The sequence below is a fragment of the Actinia tenebrosa genome, unplaced genomic scaffold (assembly GCF_029948245.1).
Source record: "Actinia tenebrosa isolate PJP-AT-01 unplaced genomic scaffold, QUT_ActTen_1.0 PGA_scaffold2__45_contigs__length_23673736, whole genome shotgun sequence".
Classification (NCBI taxonomy): Eukaryota; Metazoa; Cnidaria; class Anthozoa; order Actiniaria; family Actiniidae; genus Actinia; species Actinia tenebrosa.
In genome coordinates this window covers 5,102,944-5,126,325 of record NW_028292579.1, presented here as the reverse complement: position 1 = coordinate 5,126,325, position 23,382 = coordinate 5,102,944, and the positions used below count along the sequence as shown (strand labels likewise).

Sequence of the window (23,382 nt, the reverse complement as noted above, 5' to 3'; positions counted from 1 at the left end):
GAAAACAAACAAAAAATCGATTCATTTTAAAAAAACGTTTCACCCTCAGAGGGACGAATCATGGGAGGGGGCGGACGAGGGTGCAGACGAGGGGGCGGACTTGTTTATAATATTCATAGAATACAAGAAAAGTTGACATTATTACACAATTGGAATTAATTCAGTTTTCAGGCCCACCCTTGGGGTCCCTGTGGTAAGGTGCCAAAAAATCATTATTAACTTGGATGCCTATTTCTCATTAAAAAGAGTACTTCTGGAAAGATTTTTGATTTTTATCTATGAATATGTAAATATATTTTCATATTTGGTTCAGTTACACTACGAAAACTGAGATCACAATCTGCTTCCTTCACCACAGGTAACCCAAAGGCCTCCACCGTCCAGAAAACACGCAATAAAAAAAGAAAGAAAACTGGGATCAAAAAAAAATTATACTCAATAGAAAGTTTGAAAAAAGCTTTAAATCTGTGGGCCAAAATATTTGAATATTTTTCTTTATTTCACAGAAAACAAACCGCTTGAAATTGGAACCTCGAAATAAGCGTTTTTTGAGTTGGTCAAAATTTTCGAAAATCGAAATATTGAGTCTTTTTAAACAAAATACAGCTCACTGGAAAGCTAAGGACCGTGTCAACATGGTTCTGAAAATAGTTTCTTGATTAGAGCAATAGTAGAGATTTTAAAGGGGTGTTAATGTTTGAGATTGGTCAGCGGTATATCGTTTCCAGCTTTTTCCTCATTTTGGGTGGTTTTTAATTGTTTTTTGTAAAATAACATTGACATATGTTATAGCTCTTAATACACTTTATATGGCGGTCATTAGAAAATTTTTCAAACTTCCAAAATATGACTAAAAATCCTGGTTATAATATGTGGCGGTTTGGGCTTCCTGTGGCTTGCGGCACAGACAATGCCACACAGGAAGCCCAACGCTGTAGCCTTGTCACACGCATCAGTGAAAATAAGTAAAAAATAAATTTTAAAAATCAGCAATTGATGCCAACGATAAACTTTTGTAAAGTCGTAAAACAATGCTTTGATTGATAAGTTTTTAAATTTCACCCGTGAAACAAAATGTACTCTAAGGTACAAGTCAGATAAACACTATACCAAACGAAAGAACGTCTAGAATAAAGTAGCGCTAATATGTCAAAGTGTATTTCACGGATTATCGAAAACCACTCTAGATTGCTTTTTTAAAATGTTCTAAACTTTTCGCTGCGATCGTGATTGCACTCGATTTTTCCGAGTTCTTAAAGACGTCATCTACGATCAATAAGAGGATACTCAAGGTCTTTGATAGATTTGTTAAATCGATCTACATGTCCGAGAATAGAATACTAAGATAATAACCCCTTACTAAACGGACAAGTTCTAGCTTCGTCGATACTAACAATTAGCTTATCTCATTCTACAAGACTACGTTACACACATACGTTCATCTACATATAAATAAGGAATAGAATTCACATTACCTTTATTCTTGTCTGGTACAAACTAGAATTAAAATAGTCAGTCGTTTGGTTTCCTTTGCTCGTTGAAGTTGTTTAGATCAGAATCTCCAGCGTATTAGACAAATGATGCATTCGTTTGTACACAACGTGCTTCCCTCGAGACCAAAATATTTTCGCGTCAAAATTTATGTGCAAATGGCATTCAACTACAAAGGCCTTTTGTTTTTGAAGGCGTTTTTTTGTTCCGTGTCGAGAACCCTAATGCAAATACACGACACATTTGTTTTTGTTTTATTTCTCACGATCTAGCAAAGACAATTAATATAAGAGTGACAGACCTAATGACGTCTCATTCTTCTCTTTTGTTTGGGTGGGTAGGGGGAGTTGGGGCGCAGAATAGGGGCCGTAGGAGGGGGTGTTGCACTGTCATGACTGAAGTTCCCACCCAAAGAATCACTAGAAAAAACATTAATTGTATATCTCATTGTTTTATTGAAGATCAGCTTTCTTTGCCATCGTACGAGATGATAGGAATAGAAAAATCCTTCAGTCCAAGTGTGATCCACAACTTGGTTAGATGAAAATAATTAGTCTGAACAAATTTCTCTACAGCGTGACGTGACATGGAAACCCTCAGTACACTGTCCCCTCCCCCCCCCCCTCCCCCCTAACACACACATGCCAGCACACGTACCAAAATAAAACATCACTAAAATTGATACACTGCCTGCCAAAATGTTCAATACTGTCACTCTTGAAAAGCCATTATCTCAATTGTAATCTTTTTCCCCCTGATCAGAACAACGGCTTCCAATGGCTGCGCGCACATGTTGCGTCAGACGGTCAACTACTTGCCTATCCAATAGTCTTTTCTCGCGTCAGAGAACGCGAATCTTGATAATGACAGCGCGCACACCAAAGTAAATATGTGCCGTTAGCGTTATCAAAGACATGCTTAAATCGCTTTTCGTGATGATTATAAAGTAATGTCTATGACGCTGAAAAAATCACGACACGAAACGTTTTGATTGTCGCGCATGTAAGACGGAGATGCGCAATCTCATGTAAGGTGCATTTGCCTTCCTTTGTGTTCAATCTTGAGAACGCGCACAATCTCAAAGCAAATGCAGCTTTTCATGAGCAAGTAAAAAAAGTAAAAAGTAAAAAGTAAACATAGTAAAAATTATATCTCTTTCGTTATCCTGAGGAAAGGGTATTAATTATTTATACAGAACAGGTGAAACGCGAGAGATCAAAGGCTCACGACCGGGGGAAAACAGTCAATTGAATGTAGCAATATTAAATAAGATGTACGCGTGCGCATTAGTGTCATAGGAAAGAGGAATCGAGAGTTGCGTAGCAGTAGTGCACTCTCTTGTTACCATTGGGGTTCGATTCCCGGCATCACACATGTGAGTAGAGTTTGTTAGCTCTCTCACTTGATTCGTTTTTTTCTCCGGGTTCTTTCAAAATCTAATACACTAAACTTCAATTCAATCTGTGAGTTAGATGTGTCCTGAGCGAGTTTGATAAGCTCAGAGGTTGTTTCAGGGTATGATGGGAATATGTATACCTTGTGATACACAATAACCATATACATTTTTCCTCAGGTTTGCCCTTTCCAGTTTGTCGTGTTTTTTTTTTCAAACCAAATACAGATGAATGACAGATATAATATTATTCTGTGTCTCTGCGAGCGTTAGAATATCTCACTATTTAAATCGTGAAACCTGTGAATGTCTCTTATCTTTACAGTTGATATACAGGCATTGTCACCACTCGGATACGACTTGCACTTCTAGTCAACTTGTACAGCACAGCCAAATACCAAGGACCTGTAAACATTACAAAGAAATATGAGGTATAAATTAATACTATTATCATCATTGTAAAAGAACAGACAAAAAGGACAAAGAAAAGGAAAAGAAGAGAAAATGGCAAAGAGAAAGAGAAAGAGAAAGAGAAAGAGAAAGAGAAAGAGAAAGAGAAAGAGAAAGAGAAAGAGAAAGAGAAAGAGAAAGAGAAAGAGAAAGAGAAAGAGAAAGAGAAAGAGAGTAGATAAGAGATATAATAAACAGAACAATTGAAAAGGGGAAAAAGAGAAAAAAAGACTGATAGCCTGTCTGGATGAGATGAGTGCTTAGAAAGATATAGTTGTTGGTAGTGAATAACGTTTTGATATAAAAAACAGACATAAATGTGTGAGAACTCATTTGCAGGGTAACTAAGACAAAATACTAGTCTATAACCAATCTCCTAGCCACGCCTGCCTTTTCAACATGATTTATTTTGCTGTTTTTCTTTGCCTGCTCGTTTTTTTTCTGTTGATGCCAGAAGAAGTGATTACATGACGTCCATCAGTCCAACTGCCAATAGTCATTAGGGCGATTGGGGGCCAGAGGACTGGTGTTTGAAATGTCAGTACGAGTATGGCTTTAGTCTCAAAGTAGAAGGCATTCAACACGGTGGAGATGACACTGCACTTAACGGAATCAAGTTACACTAAGGTGAGCTTTCTATTTGTCCTCCCTCCCCACCCTCCCCCCCCCCCCCCCCCCCCACCCCCCAAAGTTACCGTAGGGGAGGTAAAAGGAAACGACAATAGAAGTAGGCTGCATTAGATTGAACTCGATGATTGAAGAGGAAAAGAAACAATGAACAATGGACGGCATGACTTGGGAAACCTGGAGTAACCGCGTGTCTTGTCCAGAGGGTAGTTACATCTGTGGCATCAAAACCAGAGTGGAAAAACCCTAAGGACGTGGTGATGATACGGGTCTTAATGGCGCCACCTTCTACTGTTGCAATAATATGATCTATGCGCAGTAACGAGAAAGGTTGGTAAAATTCCTTTGGTATTCAAAGACAGATTAGATCGAGCGGTAAGCATACCCTGTGTACAAGAGCATATGTCGTATGTGTGTGAACAGTCGACGGACATAGTTCGGCGAGTCACGCGGTGCGGAAATCGAGAGAGAGATCTATGGAGCCAATCACAGTGTGCTATTTTACTGATAATCCAATCACAATATGCCCATCACAGCACCCAACGCCCATACGGCAAATTTTTCAGTCATGCGGGGAAATCAGTATGTGCGCAACAGACAATTGTGAACCAATTCAAGAAATCTGCTCCCATGTTTTTATACTCTCAATTCACTAGTATTGACGGAAAGAAATAGACTCTTTCTGCGCAACATCGAGAACAAAAACGCTTGCGCACTCTTGTAGTTCGTTTAAAAATCACCCAAAGACATGGCTTTAAATCAGTGGAGCACAAACGTATCTGTTATTTTAGTCTTCGAATCTTTGCTCTCGCTGTTATTCTTTGATAATTCCTATCTTATTATCTAAAACTTATTTGGTATTACCAGAAAATCTATTGAAACTGAGGCCTGTGTGCGTAAACATACTTGGAATTCAGAAGCGAAAAACACCACACTCATTGAAATAATGAAACCTTTGGGTTTACTTGGATGATGCCTATTTGACTGACAAAGATAAAATCATTAAACGCATCCCAGATTTGAGCACAGCATAGTGATTTTCTGCTGTCTTCAGTCATATCATTGAGCAAAATTTCCCCACAAAATAATGCGCGCACATATGCTTGCACCGGGAAATGGGACAAAACGCATGTGCGCACTGGTGTTTCAGTTCTATCTCATACACTTGAGATACCTGTGGCACAAAGGCAGTGTTGACATTAAGAAGAAAATATGCCCAACACAGATAGCCAGCCAAAACAATGATCAAGAATACTTCAAGGATTGGATGGTGATCCTTGCAGAGGAGGGGCAGTGAACGCGTTTTGAAGTTTTACATAATCAAAAAACTAACAACGATTAACAAATTGTTTTGAAGTTCAAGAAAAGCAATTAATACAGTTACGGAGCAATGAAATAATTTGACAAGCATCAACCCCAATATCTATCTGATTTTCTTTACCATAATTTCCTCTCTTTCAGTTTCAAATAATTCCAGGGTAAAAAGAAGATTTGCTGATGTGTTAAAAAGATACTTAGCACAGCAGTTACCAGCAACAAGGAAATCATAAACCAAATGTAGCTTAGCAACAGAGCATCAAAAAATTTAAATAAAAAGTATGAAACCCATTGAAAGTAAAGAAAGGCTACTCATGCTAAAGATAATAAGTTAATAGTATTCAGAGTTTACGAATAGAATTATTTTTTTCCACCTACACTTAGTCAATCTAAACATGAATGATTCTAGTGATTCAAGACTCTACATTAGCTATTCAAAAAACAGGGAGTGTTATATTATAGATCTATTAGAAAGGTATGTTTATCTTTTGACTGTGGGGCACTACAACCTGAATGTTAATCGTACCAGTCTTCTAGGCTGACTTACCAAATGTCTTGTGACAGGATGTTCCTGTGGGCAAATGAAGCTACCAACATGCTGACCTCTTCATCTGTTGGGTCAAACACAAAGACATTTTATTGTCACCCAGATTAAACACCTTTTTTAAGATTAGGCAAGATCAGAACAAAGCCTTGCTAGATTTTTGCCAAGATCATGACAAGAATCTTGCCTAAACCTGCAAGACCCTGCAAGTTCTTGCACAAGATCTTTGAAGGTCTTAGAGATAACATTGCCAGGATCATGTACAAAATCTTGGGTCTTCTTGCCAAGATCATGGCATGACTTTATTATTTTATTTTTATTTGTAATTTTGAAAAAACAATATTGGAGGTAACCTTTGTGCACAACAAAAATAAATCAGTAGAGTTCTTGTTTGCTATTCTAATTCAGGTTATTGCAGAGCACAGTAAGATTGGAAAATACAGCAGACTAGAATTTGAAGCATAAAATTGTGTGTGTGTGTGTGTGTGTGGGAGGGGGGGGGGGGGGGAGTTGAACATTATTGCTATGTTCTACTAAAGTTCACTAGTCACCAAAAATAATACACAGAACATGACACACAGTGGATTACTTCTCAACTATGAAGCATTTATAAGCTTTTATAACATCGTTTATCTAAGTAATGGATATTCTGCGCAGCTAATGATCATGAAGCTACCACATTGGGTGTGCAATTGGCACAACCATGAAAACACAAGGCGTGACGTTAGGTGTGTATAAATCAAATATTGTAATCTAAAAATTGAATGATGAAGTTGAATGATAAATTGTTGAAATTGAATAATATTGCATGATCAAATTAGGTAACTGAATGTTGAAAATGTCATAATTAAATGTGCACACCAAAATATTAAATTTGATTGGGAAAACGCTCCATACTCAATGCCTCTCAGGTGTCCTCCCAATACCCATAAGTGCTGTATAATATTTATCGTACACAGCACATCAAGAAAATCTTGTATTTCTAATATACATTTTACGACTTACAATAACATAAATCCTCTATTTAGCCCCCCCTATCCAAATAAGCCCCCCCTCTCTTTTTAGCCCCCCTCCCCTCCCCCTTCACAACTAAAGCATCACATGTTAGTGATTAAAGGAACATTTAATGGTTGTTCAGAACATTTCTTTTTAGCTTGCTTTGTTAATGTTACCATGTTTTAGTTTTGCTATTCACAATAATCGTAAATTATACTTGAGAGACTAACACAGGTGAATCAAATAATAAAAATGCCATTTACATCACTACAGATTATGTGAGACGGTCAATAGTAATGCATTCGCTTAATCCTGAGTACAATCATATTACATACTGCATTTCGACTAAATCAATAAGCCCCCCCTCTCTCCAATAAGCCCCCCCTCAAATGTGCCTGAAATAAATAAATTTGCTAAGGGGCTTCAGAAATATCTCGACAAGCTAGAGGCATTTTGTGAACAATCAGGCTTAACAGTTAATATAACAAAGACAAAAGTGATGGTTTTCAATAATACAGGGAAGACAATGAATAACTTCCAATTCTATTTGAACAAATTTAAACTAGAAAACGTTAAATCATATAAATATTTAGGATTAAATTTTACAACCTTTGGAAACTTTACGTTTGCAAAACAAGAATTTAAAAAAGCTGCATTAAAGGCACTATTTCAGATGAAAAAACAAATGGGTGAATTTTTCACATCCAATATCAAATTAACTATAAAACTGTTTGACTCGCTTGTTACGCCAATACTTCTATATGCAAGTGAGATATGGGGTATCGAAACGTTAAGCACCAAAGACCAAGAGCCCATGGAACTTGTTCATTTGAAATTTTGCAAAATGCCCCTCAAGGTGACAAAGAATGCTAGTAACCTTGCATGCAGAGCTGAGTTAGGAAGGTTTCCGCTAAAATGCAAAGCATGCAGTAGAAGCTTTAAATTCTGGTATAAAATTATAAAGTCGGAACTACACCCAAAAAAACTTTCAGCTGAAGTCTACAAAGATATTAAAAATGAAACTAAAAAAGCCTTTTGGAGCATAAAAATCAAAACTACTTTAGAACAACTCGGATTGGGGATAATTTGGATGAAACAAAATGAACTTTCTCCAAGATGGTATGAATATGGAAAAATAATAACCCAAAGAATATATGACATTGAGAGGCAAATTTTATGGAATAATCTCCACAATGATGAAAGGAAAGACGACAGACATAAAAATAAACTCAGTCTTTCGTCAGTTCAAAACGGATTATAACTTTGAAGAATATTTAAGTCAAGTCACCAATATTAAGCACAGAGTGGCGCTTACAAAATTAAGAATTAGCAACCATAGGCTTGAAGTAGAAACGGGGAGGTATAAGAGGCCTTATCTCATTTACGATGAAAGGATTTGCCCAGTGTGTAAGTCGGGAGTAGAAATCGAAAAACACTTTCTAGTTTGGTGTCCACTATATGACTCTCATAGAAACGACTTAAGAGAGTTCATAGAAAAAAACACCAGCATTAATTTCAACAATATGAGCGCTGACAGTTGTTTTATGTTCTTAATCAATTCAAAATCAGCGTCTCTACAAAGAGCCATATCAGCATACATTCATCAATGTATGCTGATACGTGAAAATGAAATAAGAAAATTACCTAATACATAGTATATATATATATATATATATACCTATAATACATTTGGAATCAAACACTCATGTACTATTAAGTATAAGGTGCCAAATAAAATTGTATTGTATTGTATTGTAAATAAGCCTCCCGGGGGGCTAAATAAAGGATTTACGGTAATTCTTATGTTGGATACCATGCATGGCTAAAAGAGACAAGGTTTGAGCATTCGACTTTAATTCTTCCCCGAGGTTAATTAAATCTGTCGATCTCAATTGATTCAAACATTGCTCTTCTCGTGCACTAAATGTAAATAATTAGATTCGACAAAAGATCGACATCTGGACTGGGCCTTATACATTCTATAGAGGTTTTGCACCATCACGTGCCGGTGCCCATAGTATTGCTTGGGCTTCCTGTGGTTATATGGCATAACAATAAAATCTCTTTAGCTCTTGGGAATTGAATTCTTGGTAAAATGACTATTTTTACCACTAGTGCGAATTTTCAAGCTTTCTGATTTGGTCTAGAGCTAGGGAAGTATGAGGACATACCGATAAATTATGTCAGCAAATCACATGCATACTTATGTGCGAGTTTCTCCCCTCCCCTCCCCCCCCCTCCCACCCCCCCTCCCCCCCAACCAACTACACACTTAATTATTTTCACAAGGCGAAGTGAACATCAGCGGCGATGAGCGACGATGTAAATATTCTACCGATATTGGCTGAGCCTGATGTGAATAATTGTTCTAGTATATACCAACTTATATACCAAAAGTAGATACAAATCTCACTTTATTTTTTCCCGCAAATCGGCCCACCCTCCCCACGACACAATCAACGATCGGTCCCAAACCACTCTCTAATTAGTTCGCAATTTCAGCCCCCCGGAGTAACGGAGCTCCTAATATGATAAACAAAAGCAGCTAAAAGCACAAAAAGGAAAACGCACTGGCTGAACATCGTATAAATATAATTCAGCTGTTGTGCGCACACAATTCGTCTTCAAAACTAGGTAAAATACTATAGTACACAAGAATTTTAGGGCTAAAGCGATAACCGAAGACATCAAACACTTCATCGTTATAAATCTAAAGATCTAATAAGGCTTAAAACATTGCTTACCTCGTAAATTACGACTACTAAGTTGTATCAACTTCTCCAGTTGTGATGGACGCCATTTTTTGAGGCCGCAAAGGACATCGGGATCATTGTATTGGAGGTTAATGAATGGTTCAAGGGACTTTGGAGCCCGAGGATCGACAGGAACAAAACAAGCTAAAGTTATGTTCATATTCATAATGTTTTGTTTATTTCATAACTTGAGTATTACTCTTAGTTTACATGAGTGTGTTTTTTAAGCTTATGTCTTAATCAATTCAAGTTATTACACTTGTTTAATATTTCCTTATCAAGTTTCAAACACACTTGTAATGAACCTCGATGTACTTATGGGTCCACGGACAGGGATCACCAAAGGAATTGTTTGTAGCGTACAAACGGCAGGAGTTATGACCATTACAAGCACCGCGAATCTTCCTCTTGGCATAGCTCGAGTGGCAGTTGGTATTGGACATAAACAACAAGTGCCAGCAGACGTTCCTACTTGTTCTGCCGTAGTTGGCGTAAAGGATGCGTAGACGCTTGTTGCCGGGACAGCCAAGAACTCCATTTTGGCCTTCACACAAGATATACGTATCTATAGAATAATATGTAGAAGATATCGTAAATAACATTGTGAACAAAAAAAACGTGAAAAAAACTCGTGCCTCGGCTCCTGTTCAATTCCCAATTTTTTTAAAAAAAACTTACGCGTTGACTGACGACGTTGAACTGTACATGTATGAAAGAGAAAGAAACAATAATGAGAGTGAATTACATTTAAAAAAGACATAGAAAAAAATAATATTTGAAGCCCGGGTTAAGCAATGAAGATAGAAAAAAGGCTGATTTACCCTGTCGCATGCATACAACGTACGTGAAGTCTACGACTCGCTACAACTACCCACAACTACCTAAGTTGTGAGCAAGTTGAATGCGACAGTAAGTAAAGCAAAGCAAAAGTTGTGCAGCATAAAATCAACCTGAAGAAATGCGAAAATACAAGACAAGTAAGCAGAATGTGTACAAAATGAATGAAAAAGGGGACCCATACTTGCAAAACCATTCTGGTCTGAAGCAACTACTTCGCCAGCATCTTGAGCTTTGTCTTTACTTGGTGCTGCACAAGTGAGGCCAAGCAGGCCAAGCAGGAACAGCAGGGCGATGGTGAACGACTTCATGGTTTGTCTGCAACAGATAAATCAAGTTTCCCGGTATTTGACCGCTCGTGTATACAGTATCTAGTAGTCTAGATATGTGTGGTTTCTATCAAATGAGCAACTGATAAGTAGTATTCACAGAGTTCAAACGTCACAACAACTATAACACGTTTAATCTCGAAAATACAAAGCAATGACTAAATAGTCTTCTTTTTTTAAGTATTCACTTGGAGTTGCTGACTTCTAGACAATTGATCTATGAATAATAAGTCTTTTAATTAAAAATCAGAGACGAAGTCAACAACAGACAAAAGATAACATGTTAAAATAAATCAAAATGAATAGTCTTCAATACTTATACTTATATTTACAACCACCACTCCCCATGCGGGGCTCTTCCGTGAGGTTCCTTCCACACACACTACCACTACATTCTATATTTACAACATACAACACTCAAATCACATGTTGCTTTTTACGGAGGGAGGAAACCGGAGATCCCGGAGAAAACCCTCGTGGCAAGGGAGAGAACAACACAACGAACAAACTCAACTGTGAGAGTGGTGAGAGGTGGTGAGAGGCGAGCGGTAAACCATTACGCCACCCATGCCACCAATTCAGTATCAACTTCGAGTTACCGACTTCAAGACAATTTTTTTTTAAATCATGCACATTGAACCAATGAATTGTAATTAACAAACAACCTAGTAATTCAGAGCGAACTTTGGACAACTTTATTCTCGCTCGCTTTGCAAAACTAGTGCGTCAACTTTTCATATAATGTGCTTTGATTATCCTAGATTCTAACAGTTTATTTTATTTTAAGATTTCTAAAGTGCTTAGCCTATTACAACCGAAAATCAAACAGTGCTATTTTTAGTTTTTGGCTTTTTTCTCCTCATCCTCAGGTACGATTTTTCTGTAATTTTCAGAATCTTATCATCAAGTACTAATGCAGCCCTTGCATAAATTTGGATGGAAAGTCTAGGGCAGAAAAACAATTATGACGCCGCTTGAAAATTCGATCCAAAATTTGAAGCATATGAAACATCGCACTGTAGAAACATTACCATCGAAAAGGGAAGTTAATAATGTTGCTAAGCTATAACGATGGAATATCCAAACTTTTTTTCCTGTTTTTCCAAACGATGAATATCGTATGAAAGCATTTAAACAAAATTTCATTGCCTTTTACTGTGACATTAGTTACTTATGTTACTATATACGTTTTGGAGCTTCAAGGTTCCTAAATTGGAATCCAATATCTTGAATTCTGGAGAGGTAGTTACTCTAAAGTTTATAGCACACATGTTACTTTTTTATTCAAGAACTTATTATTTTTACTTTAAGCGCACTACCTTTTGGAATCATTGGAATTCATTAAATGCCTTCGTAAATATTTTATAACTTATGACTTAACTTTAATGACTTATTTCATCAGTTCACAAATCAAAGAAAGTCAATAGAAAGTTAGTATAAGATCGAAAGTATAATGTGTATTGATGGGTTGCAAGTATTCCCAAGAGAGTTAAAAGACAAAAACATGGCGGCCATTGTGGTACCGTTAACAATGGATGCTAAGAAATCTTTTGTTAAATGGTACCAACATGGCCGCTATGACGTAATGTGCAAACGAAGAATTTAGTATATTAATCGCAAATTATCATCAGTGTGTTATGGCATTATGCTGAAGACTAATCAGAAGAATGTACGGGCCAAATAATACTTTATTTAACGAGGGTAGAAATAGATTAGGAACCGTTCATTATCTAACTGGGGGAGGGGGCTTGGTGAGAAATTGGAAAAGGCACCCATTTTCTTAGGGGGCCCCCAACAGAGAAAGTGATCTTTTTCAAGACCCCCCTTCACTAGCTTTAGACCTTCACCTGAAATTTCAAGTCCCCTCCCTTAAATCCATAAAAAAAATTCCAGGGCCCCTCCTTTTGTACATGAAAAATTTTCGAGGCCCCTCCTTTTTTCACCTAGCCCCACCCATTTTGTAAAGGAAGAATTATTAATATAAATCTATTCATAGGAGAAAAAACTCTTGTGGCTCAGTGAAGGCCAGAGAGTCTGACATAAGATAGGAATAGGAAAACAACAAGAAGCCGAAATGTCAAAGTGTAAATAAGGAATTAATGATAATTAATCCATAAGTAGAGAAAAACCAGTTGTGGCTCAGTTAACGCCAAAGAGTCTGACATAAGATAGGAATAGGATAAACAACAAGAAACCAAAAATGTCAAAGATAATGGAACATGGACAAATAAATGACTGACATTTCGGTAGATAGAAGGAGCAGCAACAGGATTTGTGGCTACAATTTTTAAGCTTAGATTTTGTTGTCTAAGTAACGATAGGAGGTGCTTGCCCCAAATCTCAACTGAATATTAAGTAACTGGGCACTGTCAGTAATGGACTAATAGCCCCACTTTGTAACAGTCAAATCTCAATTAATTTCGATTAACCACTAATTCTTATTCCAGTAACTGTTACAAAACTACCTAGTCTAGCGACGGTTAAGTTGCTGAATACATGTGTGTGCATCCTGGTTGGTTTCTTGTAATAATAGAAAATGTCTTACATCTGAATTCTCCATAGTGAATTGCAAAAAGGTTATTCCTAAAAATATCTCAAAAATATGCACCTTATGGGTGCAAAAAAGGCCGCCCATGCTAATAAATTCTAAGTAAATTTAGTATTCAGATTTTTCAAATACACCAGATTTATTTATTTCTGCATGCACCAAGTCAATATACTGCAAACATAAATGTCCCCTAGTGATCTTCAAGACACTACATTAGTTATTCAAATAACAGGGAGTGTTTGATTGAATGACTTATAGATCTTAGATGTTTATCTTTTGACTGCAGGGTCTTATAACCTGAATGGTAATCGTACAAGTCTTGTCTAGGCTGACTTACCAATAATGTCTTCTGACAGGATGTTACTGGGGCAAATGAAGCACCCAACATGATGACATCTACAACTGTGGGGATCTGTGGGGTCAAAACAAAGGCATTTTTAAACATATTGCTACGATTCTTGAAAGATTAGGCAAGATTAAAGTCTTGACAAATACTGACAAGATCTTGCCTAAACCTGGAAGACCTTGCAAGAAATAGATCCTGCAAGCTCTTGATCAAGTCCTCTAAGATCTTTTAAGATCTTGTAACTAGACATTGACAGGATTGTTTAAAAAATCTTGGGTCTTATTGCCAAGATCATGGCACAACTTTTTTATTTTTTCATTTTTAGTAAAAAGAGCATCCTTGGAAGTAACCTTTACACACAATAAAAGTCTGAAGTACTTTAAGCCACTGGCTTATCATGAAGGCTCTTTACTAATAACCTATCTATAGTATTTATGAGAAAGAGCACAGGGAATTGGATGCATGGATACCCATGATAGACAATGTTACATTTATTATTATAGATCTATATATTATTATCATTTAATACAACTCACACAAAGAATCTCATTCTCAACCGAATGACCCATAGTCTGAAATGGGAGAACATTGTATGCCCAAGTAAAAAGGATATATTGTTTGCTGTGCTGTATGTCAGGGCTTAAAATAACAGTAATTAAGTTGCCGATCATGAAGATTGAACAAATACGTTTTAGCTTGGTCATACCTCATTTTTGGCTAAACATTATTAGTTGAAACAACCAGCAAGGCAAAGATTTCACCAGACAAGTTGCAATTCTGAGTGGACATTGTCCGATGTCTGGCTGGTATTTGAAGCCCTGGTACATGTGATCTTATTGAGCTCTTAGAGATTAGCAGAAACTTGAGAAGTGTTGAGAAGCACTCCACTACTTACTATCTTGTGTTCTGGCAATTTACTGCATGCTTATATACGACTTCAAGTTTTCTATTTTTCCATAAAAAAATTCAATTATGACTAAGGAACACACCAACCAACATTGGAGACCTAAACTTGCTAGTGTTCCTCCGAACTGCTGGATAAGAGACCTTTGTAGTCTTCATTAAAGCTGAAACTCTGAAGAAAAATTGGAGAAAATTCAGACTACTTTGATAGAGTTAACACTTGATAAATTCCCACTTGATTCGATTTGTGAGTTACTGTTACTTGACTCGGGGTTGGAAGAAATTTGATGTTTGTAGTATAGATAGGAATCGCCACTTCATGGGATGAAAATACCTCTGGCATGTTTGTGTTGAGTTCCTGGACTCGTTAGTGAAGTTTGTTAGGCTTCTTCCTTTATTCGAAGATTTTTCTCCAGGTTCTTCGGTTTCCCCCCTCCACAAAACCCTGGCTTTGGTCAACTTTGAGGTTTTTCATGTAGGGTATTGACAAGATTTGAATTTAAAATATGACGCATATATCCCTCACGCGAGTATTCACAGTATTTCCCACCGAATCTAGCCAGTTATACAATCAATTGTCCTCATTACCTTGATTGGTAATAAATACTTCTGTAATAGGCGATCACAAGAAGTGTGTCCTAAAGCTTCTAGTACACATACGTTCTTGGTTATTTCTTTATAGGTATTAGCGTTTACTGCTAATAAATAGTTGATCTCAGTGTCAACGATGGTCAAAACTCGCAAATCTTCATCGGAGATCTCCTTCATGTAATGGGCTCCCACGTACTGATCAATGTAAATCCCCTCCACTTGTTGCGACTCCAGCGCTTCGTACATTTCTTGGAATGAACCGTATTCTATAATGCAAAGTTACTAGTCAGTTGAAGGTGCATTAATGATCCCACAAAGAAAAGAAAGCCAACTACAAGTACAGTTTATACTTAACGGCCTCAAATGTATGTATGTAGGTGGACGCAGTAGTGTTTATATAGTGTTTTAGGATTATTCCCACATGGAAAGAATTGAGCCATAGTTTAAATAAAATGATCTTTGCACCTACTTTAAGATCTCATATGTAAAATGCAAGGTACTGTTGGCTAGTAAGGGTTATGAATCTTTAAAAATCCGACATGTAAATTGGAACATAGTTTAAAGAACAAAGGGGGAAAAGTTCTGCAATTTCTGTTGTCTGCTTCAAACTTTCAGCACATCGAGCTTTGTTGAATACGCTCTAAGAATGTCATATTCTCATTATTATTATCATCATCATCAGCATCATCAGCATTATCAGTTTTGCGCAAAGGCCAATGTTCGTCAGGTCGGAATTCCAAAACGATCAGTTATAGATCTGCGCACAAATGGAATTGATAATTGGTAATTTTTTCTGGGAACGAGCAAATGAAAACCACGTGGTTGTAATGTTAGCCAATCAAAAATCATTCGTAGTCCGATTCTTCTATAGTGCGTTGTGTTGCCACAGACCGAAAGCAACAGTGGACCCTCCTCAAAAGTATCGTGGATGCAAGTCTAACATGAAAATACAAAAGAAATCACACTTTTTCTCGATGGAATTTGTAACATTTCTTTGTATTTACATGTTAGCCTCGGATCCAAGATAAATTTGAGAAGGGCCCATTTATCACTTTGAGTAGTCATTACTATCTGCATACCTATGGGCTGAGTTCCTTTGTTTATCGCGTCAATTGATGCTCCAGTAGATGACAAGACAGCAACCTACATCAGTAAATGAATCATCAGATATAATTAACATCTATGTACAGAACAAATTACTACTGATTACTACTTTGATGAGAAAATATCCTAGAATTGTGTAACAGTAACTTGAAAGTGACTCAAAGACAGTTTCCATGTCAATAATAGTGAATGGGTGTCAATATTTATTTTCTTCTAGTGATTAGTTTACGTAGAACCCATTTAAGAGCCAAACATTAAAGAACCGCTTTAAATCTCGCGTTATGATTGGTTAGGAAGCGCGTGCATTATGAGAACAAACAACACGCGCGCACTTTTTATTTCGTCACTCGTGTCCAAAATAAGAAAGAAATTTTAAAAACTTGTTTTCTGTGCATGAAGGTATAAAGCACTTAAGCATTGGGAGAAACCACTCCATGTCGTGCTTCTCCTAAAACTTCTCTCGTGTTCTGCCAATCACCACGTGTTTTATAACCGCACACAGCACGCGCACGCGTTTTTTATTTCTTCAATACTATACGTCTGTCTTGGCCAAAGTTTTAATTCATTCCGCAAAGATTTGAAATGATTTCTCTGATCGAAGCAAATGGTGCGTGGCTAAACCAATCCCAGTTTAATTTGGTTGAGTATTTTAAGTGGATAGGCACTCATAGATATGAATACCTTTTTGTTTTCAATGCCTGAGTTAATCAAAGTCAAGGCGTTGGTTACTGTAGCTGTGAACATGGCTACAATCACGATACCGACTAGTATCCAGATCACACCAAATACACGGCCAAATATGGACTTGGGGGTCTTGTCTCCATACCTATTTGTAAATTCAAATAAGATTTAATTCATATACTACTATTACTATTAACAGTATAATGAATGAGTCAAGTGCTCTTACCCTACTGTTGTCATGGAAACAAATGCCCACCAAAAGCCTTCCCACCAACCCTTTAAGAAGGTTCTTTGAAACTCGTCACTGTTACCACGCGATTCCTTGAAGATAAATCATTATCGTGACTAGATACGCATGAAGAAAATATCAGCTTACATTACCAATAATAGACCATAAGGGAAGCGAGGGACCAGCAAGGGAAGTGAGGGACCATCAAGGGAAGTGAGGGACCATCAAGGGAAGTGAGGACCATCAAGGGAAGTGAGGGACCAGCAAGGGACGCGAGGGACCAGCAAGGAAAGTGAAGGACCATCAAGGGAAGTGAGGGACCATCAAGGGAAGTGAGGGACCATCAAGGGAAGTAATGGTACCATCAAGAAAAGTGAAGGACCATCAAGGGATGTGAGGGACCATCAAGAGAAGTGAGGGACCATCAAGGGAAGTGAGGGACCATCAAAAGTACTCACCAAAATCCAGATACAGACTCCTGATAAGCCAGCCAATATAAAAGTGTAAACGAATATCGGCCAAGTATCCAATAACGCTTGCAGCATTAATTCCATTGACTTTTGATTAAAATGGTTTTTATTTATTATCAGGGCGCGACTGCTTGTTTTGACGATAGGGTTAAAGCTGAGCGGTGTTCCTGTGTAATCAGGCCAGCTCAAACTGTTCACTAATCTTGATGTGATGGGCAAAATGATGTCACTTTGACCAGAAGTGATCTCTTGTTCCAGCTCATTTGAAGTGTTGACAACCTCATGGGGAAAAATACGTCTTTGAGATACAAAACTTTGGTGTGTTTGAGGACACTGACTCCCTTACATAGCTGCGCGTTACTTCACATTATATCATGATCACATCACATCACATTACGTCACGTCACGTCACGTCACGTCACGTCAAGTCACGACATGTCACGTCACGTCAATACCTGAATTAATAATACATACCTTCCATGTTATATTCAAGGGACTTGGACAACTATGATAGCACATTTTGAAGCTGAATAACAGGCAGTCGACTATAATCCCATTGGTCCCTTGATTGTCTTTGACACGACCATTAGTATTGTAAAAGACATAAGGGGGGCTGTACATCAGTGCTATCGTAATTCCTCCTATCTTATCAGGGCATTCTTGATTGTGCTTGTTACCACTGACGTGGCTGCTTGATGACGGTGATGATGGTGATGGTGTTGTTGTTGATGATGATGATGATGGTGATGGTGGTGGTGATGTTGATGATGTTGATGGTGATGGTGATGACGATGGTGATGACGATGGTGATGATTGTGATGATGGTGATGATGATGACGATGGTGATGGTGGTGATGGTGGTGGTGATGATGATGATGATGACGATGAAACTTCAACCAGCGGAAATTCGTTAACCAGCATCCATATGACCACATGCAACCAGACGGACATCATCGTTGATTTGTTCATCTATAAAAAAATAAGTTTGCTAATGAATAGATAGAATCCTATTGAAACAAATTCTTTCTGCAATGTAGATGAAGGGAAAAGTTGCAAAAACATACCGAAAGAGTAACTCACGCAGGTCACGAATTTTTAAGAGTCCTTTACTATCAATCTATCAAGTTTCAATACCCTCTATGTTATAATATTTTAGGTTCTTGATACTTTCTCTTGATTATTTTGAACCGACGGTCAAAGTGCGGCGTGCATACTTCACATAACCCATAACCCCATACTTCCCCTACATGGTTCGGACCCCCCACACACTGACACTCTTGGAGGCGACTGTTGCGTAACAATAGCAAGTACTTTTCCAATAATTGATTAACTTTAAGAGAGAATTCTTTTCGTATTCAAGCAGTGAGCGCCAAAAACTATTTTCTTGAAGAAAGGCTGTCGTACAAGGCTAAAATCTTGTTATTCAAAAAGTTTAACTTAATTGTTTGGAAGTGGAGATGACCGATGAAAGTGGAATCAAAATGTTAACCCAAAGCAAAAATTTTATTCGAAAATGAGGTTTAGGCCTAATTCATTTGCTTATTTCCCATATATTTTCTATAAAAAAAAGCCTGACAAAGCAACATTCTAACACAAATGCAACAAAACATCTTTGTACAATTGAAAATACCGCTTCAAACAGGCATTTTATCATAGTACATCAGTTTCTAACTGTTTAAAAAAGGTTTTGAGTGTTACCCCAAAACAAAGATTGGTATCAAAACTCATACGAAGGTCTAGCTTTTGGGGCTTCTTGCCATTATTGCTCATTATTGAAAAACATTTCCTCTTAATTAATTGGGAAAGATAAAAGGAAACCGAATTTTATCGATACCCGAATGATAGAAACCTCTGGATTGAATTGGAGGTTTAGATTGGGTAAGTTTTTGCAGAGGGAAGAAAAAACGGTGAATCCAGCGAAACACCCATACAACAAGGCAGGACCTCACATTTGATGCCGAGTCCATGCATGAATCGAACACACGAAAGTGGATACAAATACATAAAGATTCCATTCTAAAGAAACTATTTTCATAATTGCAATAAAAATTTCTTTTTGTATCAACCTTTTTGCTGCAATTATCTAGAAATACTGTTGTTTCGCACAAGCATCATTACTTAACGGTACAACGTGAAACGCCCAAAGAAAATTGGAAAGTTACCAGAAAGACCTATTTTAATTTTGCACAGTGTATAGTTTTTAATTTGATGCGCCTTTTTGAGTGACATTAATGAGATTCTAACCTGGATAATTTCAGTATCTGACAATGTGTTTCATTCTTATCTCAAGGCAAATACTTTTTTTTACATGCATGAAGATCTAGTCAAGTACGTAAATAGCTAAACTTCAAATCAGTCTAGTAAGCGACACAGCTTTAATTGCCTCTAATTTTTCCTTTTTGAAAACGAAGACGGTTAAATGATTAATTTCGAAACAAGCTATAAAATACTGAACTTTATCTATAAATACACTGAAAAAGTCATATTTTCCCTTATCAAAATCTTTACCTTTCTCAAATCCTTCATTTTTTTCCCTTTTCTTTTTCCAAACGTTTCTTTGCTTTCTCTTTTTTCAGTTCGCCTTAGTTAGTTCCCACTAATAACGGCAAGGCATCTGCTCTTTTTTTAATTAACTCAAGCATGGCACCAGCTGCAGAATAAACATAAATTAAATTAAGTTTGTTCACTTTTTTATGATTAACAGCCAACGAACTTACAGTCAAAATGTTTAATATCGATCGTCGATTTGAGGGATTTTTATTGAATTAAGACATTAAAAATATAACAGAAAACTGAAATAAGGAAAAAGATGACTTACCTTTCCTTATGCAGTGGAAAATACTTTTTTGGAACGACCAATAATTAAGCTTGGGGGTGCCGTCACGTCAAGGCCCACATCTGAACCGCACATTCATAATCATAAAGAAAAAACTAAGTATGTAATTAAGCTAGATAGCCACCCGCCGTCTTATTAAGAGAGATGATAGACCAACAGGCTTCGTTAGGCATTCGTTTAGGCGTTCTTCTTTTTAAACTGTCGTACACAGTATGACAACCTGCTGTGGCTTAAAGGATGATCTCCTTTACTTTCCTAGATATCTTCAAGCTAATCTTATATATTGAGACCTTTTTTCTTTGTGACACCGACCAGCTCATCGTTTATCAACATTTAAATTCTTATTTATTTCTATCAGTTTAACAGGATCCCGTTCAGCCTAAAGCTAATTTAAATGTAGTTCAGTATTAAAAAAATACGATTACAAAATTAATAGAATTGAATTCATTTAGCATGACGATTTAAAAACAAAGTTTGAACGCTGTGAATGGTCTAATAAGTGTCGGCAGCTGCGTTTTGTGACCGTGCCGTGTCAGTGCAGTTTTCAGTGGCATCAGTAGTATCAGTGGCCAACGATTCGGCAAAATGGTGCGCAAACAAGAAACACAAGAAAAAAAAAAAAAAACCAATCAACGTTTATCGTTGTTTTCTCCTGTATCTTTTCACATAGTCATGCAGGTGGCCTCTTTACCGCCTCTTTATCCATAAAAGTGAGCACAGATCTGAACAAAGTTTTTTTTAAGAACACCAATTAAGGATCAACGTGATAAGTTAAAAATACTAGGAACCCTTGGCCTTGAAGATAAATTGCAAATGAGAGTAAAGAAACAAAAGGTAACATACGGTATGGTTAGAGTACAACTACAAATTTGCGGCATTGCTTAACACTCATACGAAAAACGTTCTAATCTATTGATTTTTTTACAAACTAGTACAACATAACGCGATGTCTATTGTTATCAGTGATATATTGTATAGGTTAGAGCAGGTTATATAGCATTGTTATCAGTGCTATATTGTATAGGTTAGAGTAGGTTATATAGCATTGTTATCAGTGTTATATTGTATTGGTTAGAGCAGGTTATATAGCATTGTTACAGTGCTATATTGTATTGGTTAGAGCAGGTTATTCTACATAAACGACAAATGATTATTTAACAACTTTTATAAAATAACTGTTATGAATCTCGAGTTCTGATTGGTTGGGAGAGCGTGCTTTATAAGAGCATACAGCACGCGCGCGCATTTTTGGTAGCGTCCTTCCTATCTATAATAACGGTTATTGTAATTTGTATTTTATAAAAGAAATAAAAAAACTTGCTTGCTGTGCTGTTGAGTTATATAACTGCACACAGCACGCGCGCGCGTTTTCTATTTCTTCAATTATGCACTCGCAATAAGAACACCAGCACTCAAGTGAGAATGTGCAAACCAGAATTCAATGCGCGCTGTAATATTTTCGAAGATGTGCGAGCGCTATCAAAAGTAGCGCGTGCTCAGATTCGAAAAAGGACCGCTATTTTCGGGCAAGATCTTACGCGCGCTATGGAAAACACATACAAAACTTTATTTTATTTTACTTCTACAAACATACAGCAATGTTTTCAATGGCTTCCAAAGGATTAGGAATTAACACTGCCTGAAAATACCTCGTTTTCATGTCTGCGCCTGCGATATTTATGAAAGCGCTCGCGCATGTCTGAAAATTAAATCCTCTGTTGTGACGTAAATAAACTCAAAGACAAAATAGGTTAATAGAAAAACGAAGTGGAATAGTAGCAGAAACGTTTATCGACAATGAGTGAAGACGAAAAGGCGGATGAAGGAGGAGAGAGGAAGGGAGGTAAAGATGGGAGCACATATCCAGGGGAAGGTATTCGGATGTCTGTATATGGATTAAAAACCTACACCGCTGAACAGGAAAAGGAGCAGTGGAGAGAGAATGTCAGGGTAGGTTGGGTTGATCAAAGTCAGAGCAAGGTTATCTCATAGATCGAGTTGGAATTTAGCTTGTTGGGATTGGCATAAGGAGGACAAGCGGAGAAAAAACCCAAATGAGTGACCTGGGAAGCATGTGTTGCGTAGCGGTGAGAGCGCTCGGCTCAAACCGATGCGACCCGGCGGGTTCGAGTCCCGACGAGCTCGGTGTCGTATGTGAGTTGAGTTGTTGGTTGGTTCTCTCCTGTGCTTCGAGGGTTTTCCGGGTTCTCCGGCTTTCTTCCCTCCGCAAAAATCAACTTCTAGAATTCCAATTGGAATCGAGTGGAAGAAGAGCCACTCTGTGGAATCCACTGTTAATCCCATTATTATTTATTATTATTAACAAACTCTGCTCACGTGAGATGCTGCATCCTGCATATTTTTATACTCTTAACCGTTAACTAATAACTCGAATAAGTATCCCCATGATACAACGATTCGAGATCCTTTCTTATTGTCGTTTGTGCTGAATGTCATTACAGCGTGAGTTTAGGATCAACAAGAACCACTTCATTAACTCAGGCAAAAGTGCTGATGTATGCAATACATGGAAAGTCAATTTCAGTCGTTATTTCAAGGGTGAACAACCTCTACAAAACATCAGTTATTTCAATACAGGAAAAAAGGTAAGACTTTTGCATCAGAAATGACTCGATTTGCCGTTTACTTTAAAGCTCCGCCATGGTAGTCACCTTCCTATACGCGCTCTGATTGGCCGAGAATTGTGATTTATTAGAAAACGGAGTATGGTAGCTGAAACCATTCGCGCGCGTAGAGTGCCTTGCAAAGAAAAACTGCATTGTGTAAGAAAAAAGCAATGGAAACTACAACGGATTCTTTCTAAATCATAAGTTACATAAAACAGCTTTTTCTGTGCTTCATTAAGGATAAAGCACGCAGGCAGCGTTGAACGCACGAAAGAAGTGCAAAGAAACACAGGAGCCGTAACAAAGGCTT

At 37.4% G+C, this 23,382-nt stretch overlaps 2 protein-coding genes and 1 long non-coding RNA gene across 5 annotated transcripts; all 3 read right to left on the bottom strand.

The window, feature by feature from the left end:
- Positions 1 to 3,053: 3,053 nt before the first annotated feature.
- Positions 3,054 to 9,624, bottom strand: LOC116292783 (uncharacterized). Its single transcript, XR_004196710.1, has 3 exons — positions 9,563 to 9,624; positions 5,826 to 5,889; positions 3,054 to 3,289 (listed from the first exon to the last, which is right to left on the bottom strand). It is a non-coding gene; the product is annotated as an uncharacterized LOC116292783 (long non-coding RNA).
- A 97-nt stretch (positions 9,625 to 9,721) lies between these two features.
- LOC116292782 (L-rhamnose-binding lectin ELEL-1) lies at positions 9,722 to 10,846 on the bottom strand. Its single transcript, XM_031700138.2, has 3 exons — positions 10,593 to 10,846; positions 10,250 to 10,270; positions 9,722 to 10,136 (listed from the first exon to the last, which is right to left on the bottom strand). Exons 1-3 carry the CDS (start codon positions 10,717 to 10,719, stop codon positions 9,856 to 9,858), a joined length of 429 nt encoding a protein of 142 aa, XP_031555998.1. The 5' UTR covers positions 10,720 to 10,846; the 3' UTR covers positions 9,722 to 9,855.
- A 2,776-nt stretch (positions 10,847 to 13,622) lies between these two features.
- Positions 13,623 to 20,246, bottom strand: LOC116292781 (uncharacterized). Of its 3 annotated transcripts, none has more exons than XR_004196709.2 (9): positions 20,118 to 20,246; positions 18,084 to 18,578; positions 17,598 to 17,888; positions 17,137 to 17,231; positions 16,911 to 17,055; positions 16,205 to 16,268; positions 15,123 to 15,391; positions 14,338 to 14,706; positions 13,623 to 13,697 (listed from the first exon to the last, which is right to left on the bottom strand). XR_004196709.2 is itself a non-coding variant. In XM_031700136.2 (9 exons), exons 1-8 carry the CDS (start codon positions 20,133 to 20,135, stop codon positions 14,647 to 14,649), a joined length of 1,437 nt encoding a protein of 478 aa, XP_031555996.2. In that variant the 5' UTR covers positions 20,136 to 20,246; the 3' UTR covers positions 13,629 to 13,697; positions 14,621 to 14,646. The 3 variants fall into 3 exon arrangements, 1 of the variants encoding a protein (XP_031555996.2); XR_004196708.2 differs by having other exon boundaries at positions 13,629 to 13,697; positions 14,527 to 14,706; XM_031700136.2 differs by having other exon boundaries at positions 13,629 to 13,697; positions 14,621 to 14,706.
- Between the last annotated feature and the right edge of the window lie 3,136 nt (positions 20,247 to 23,382).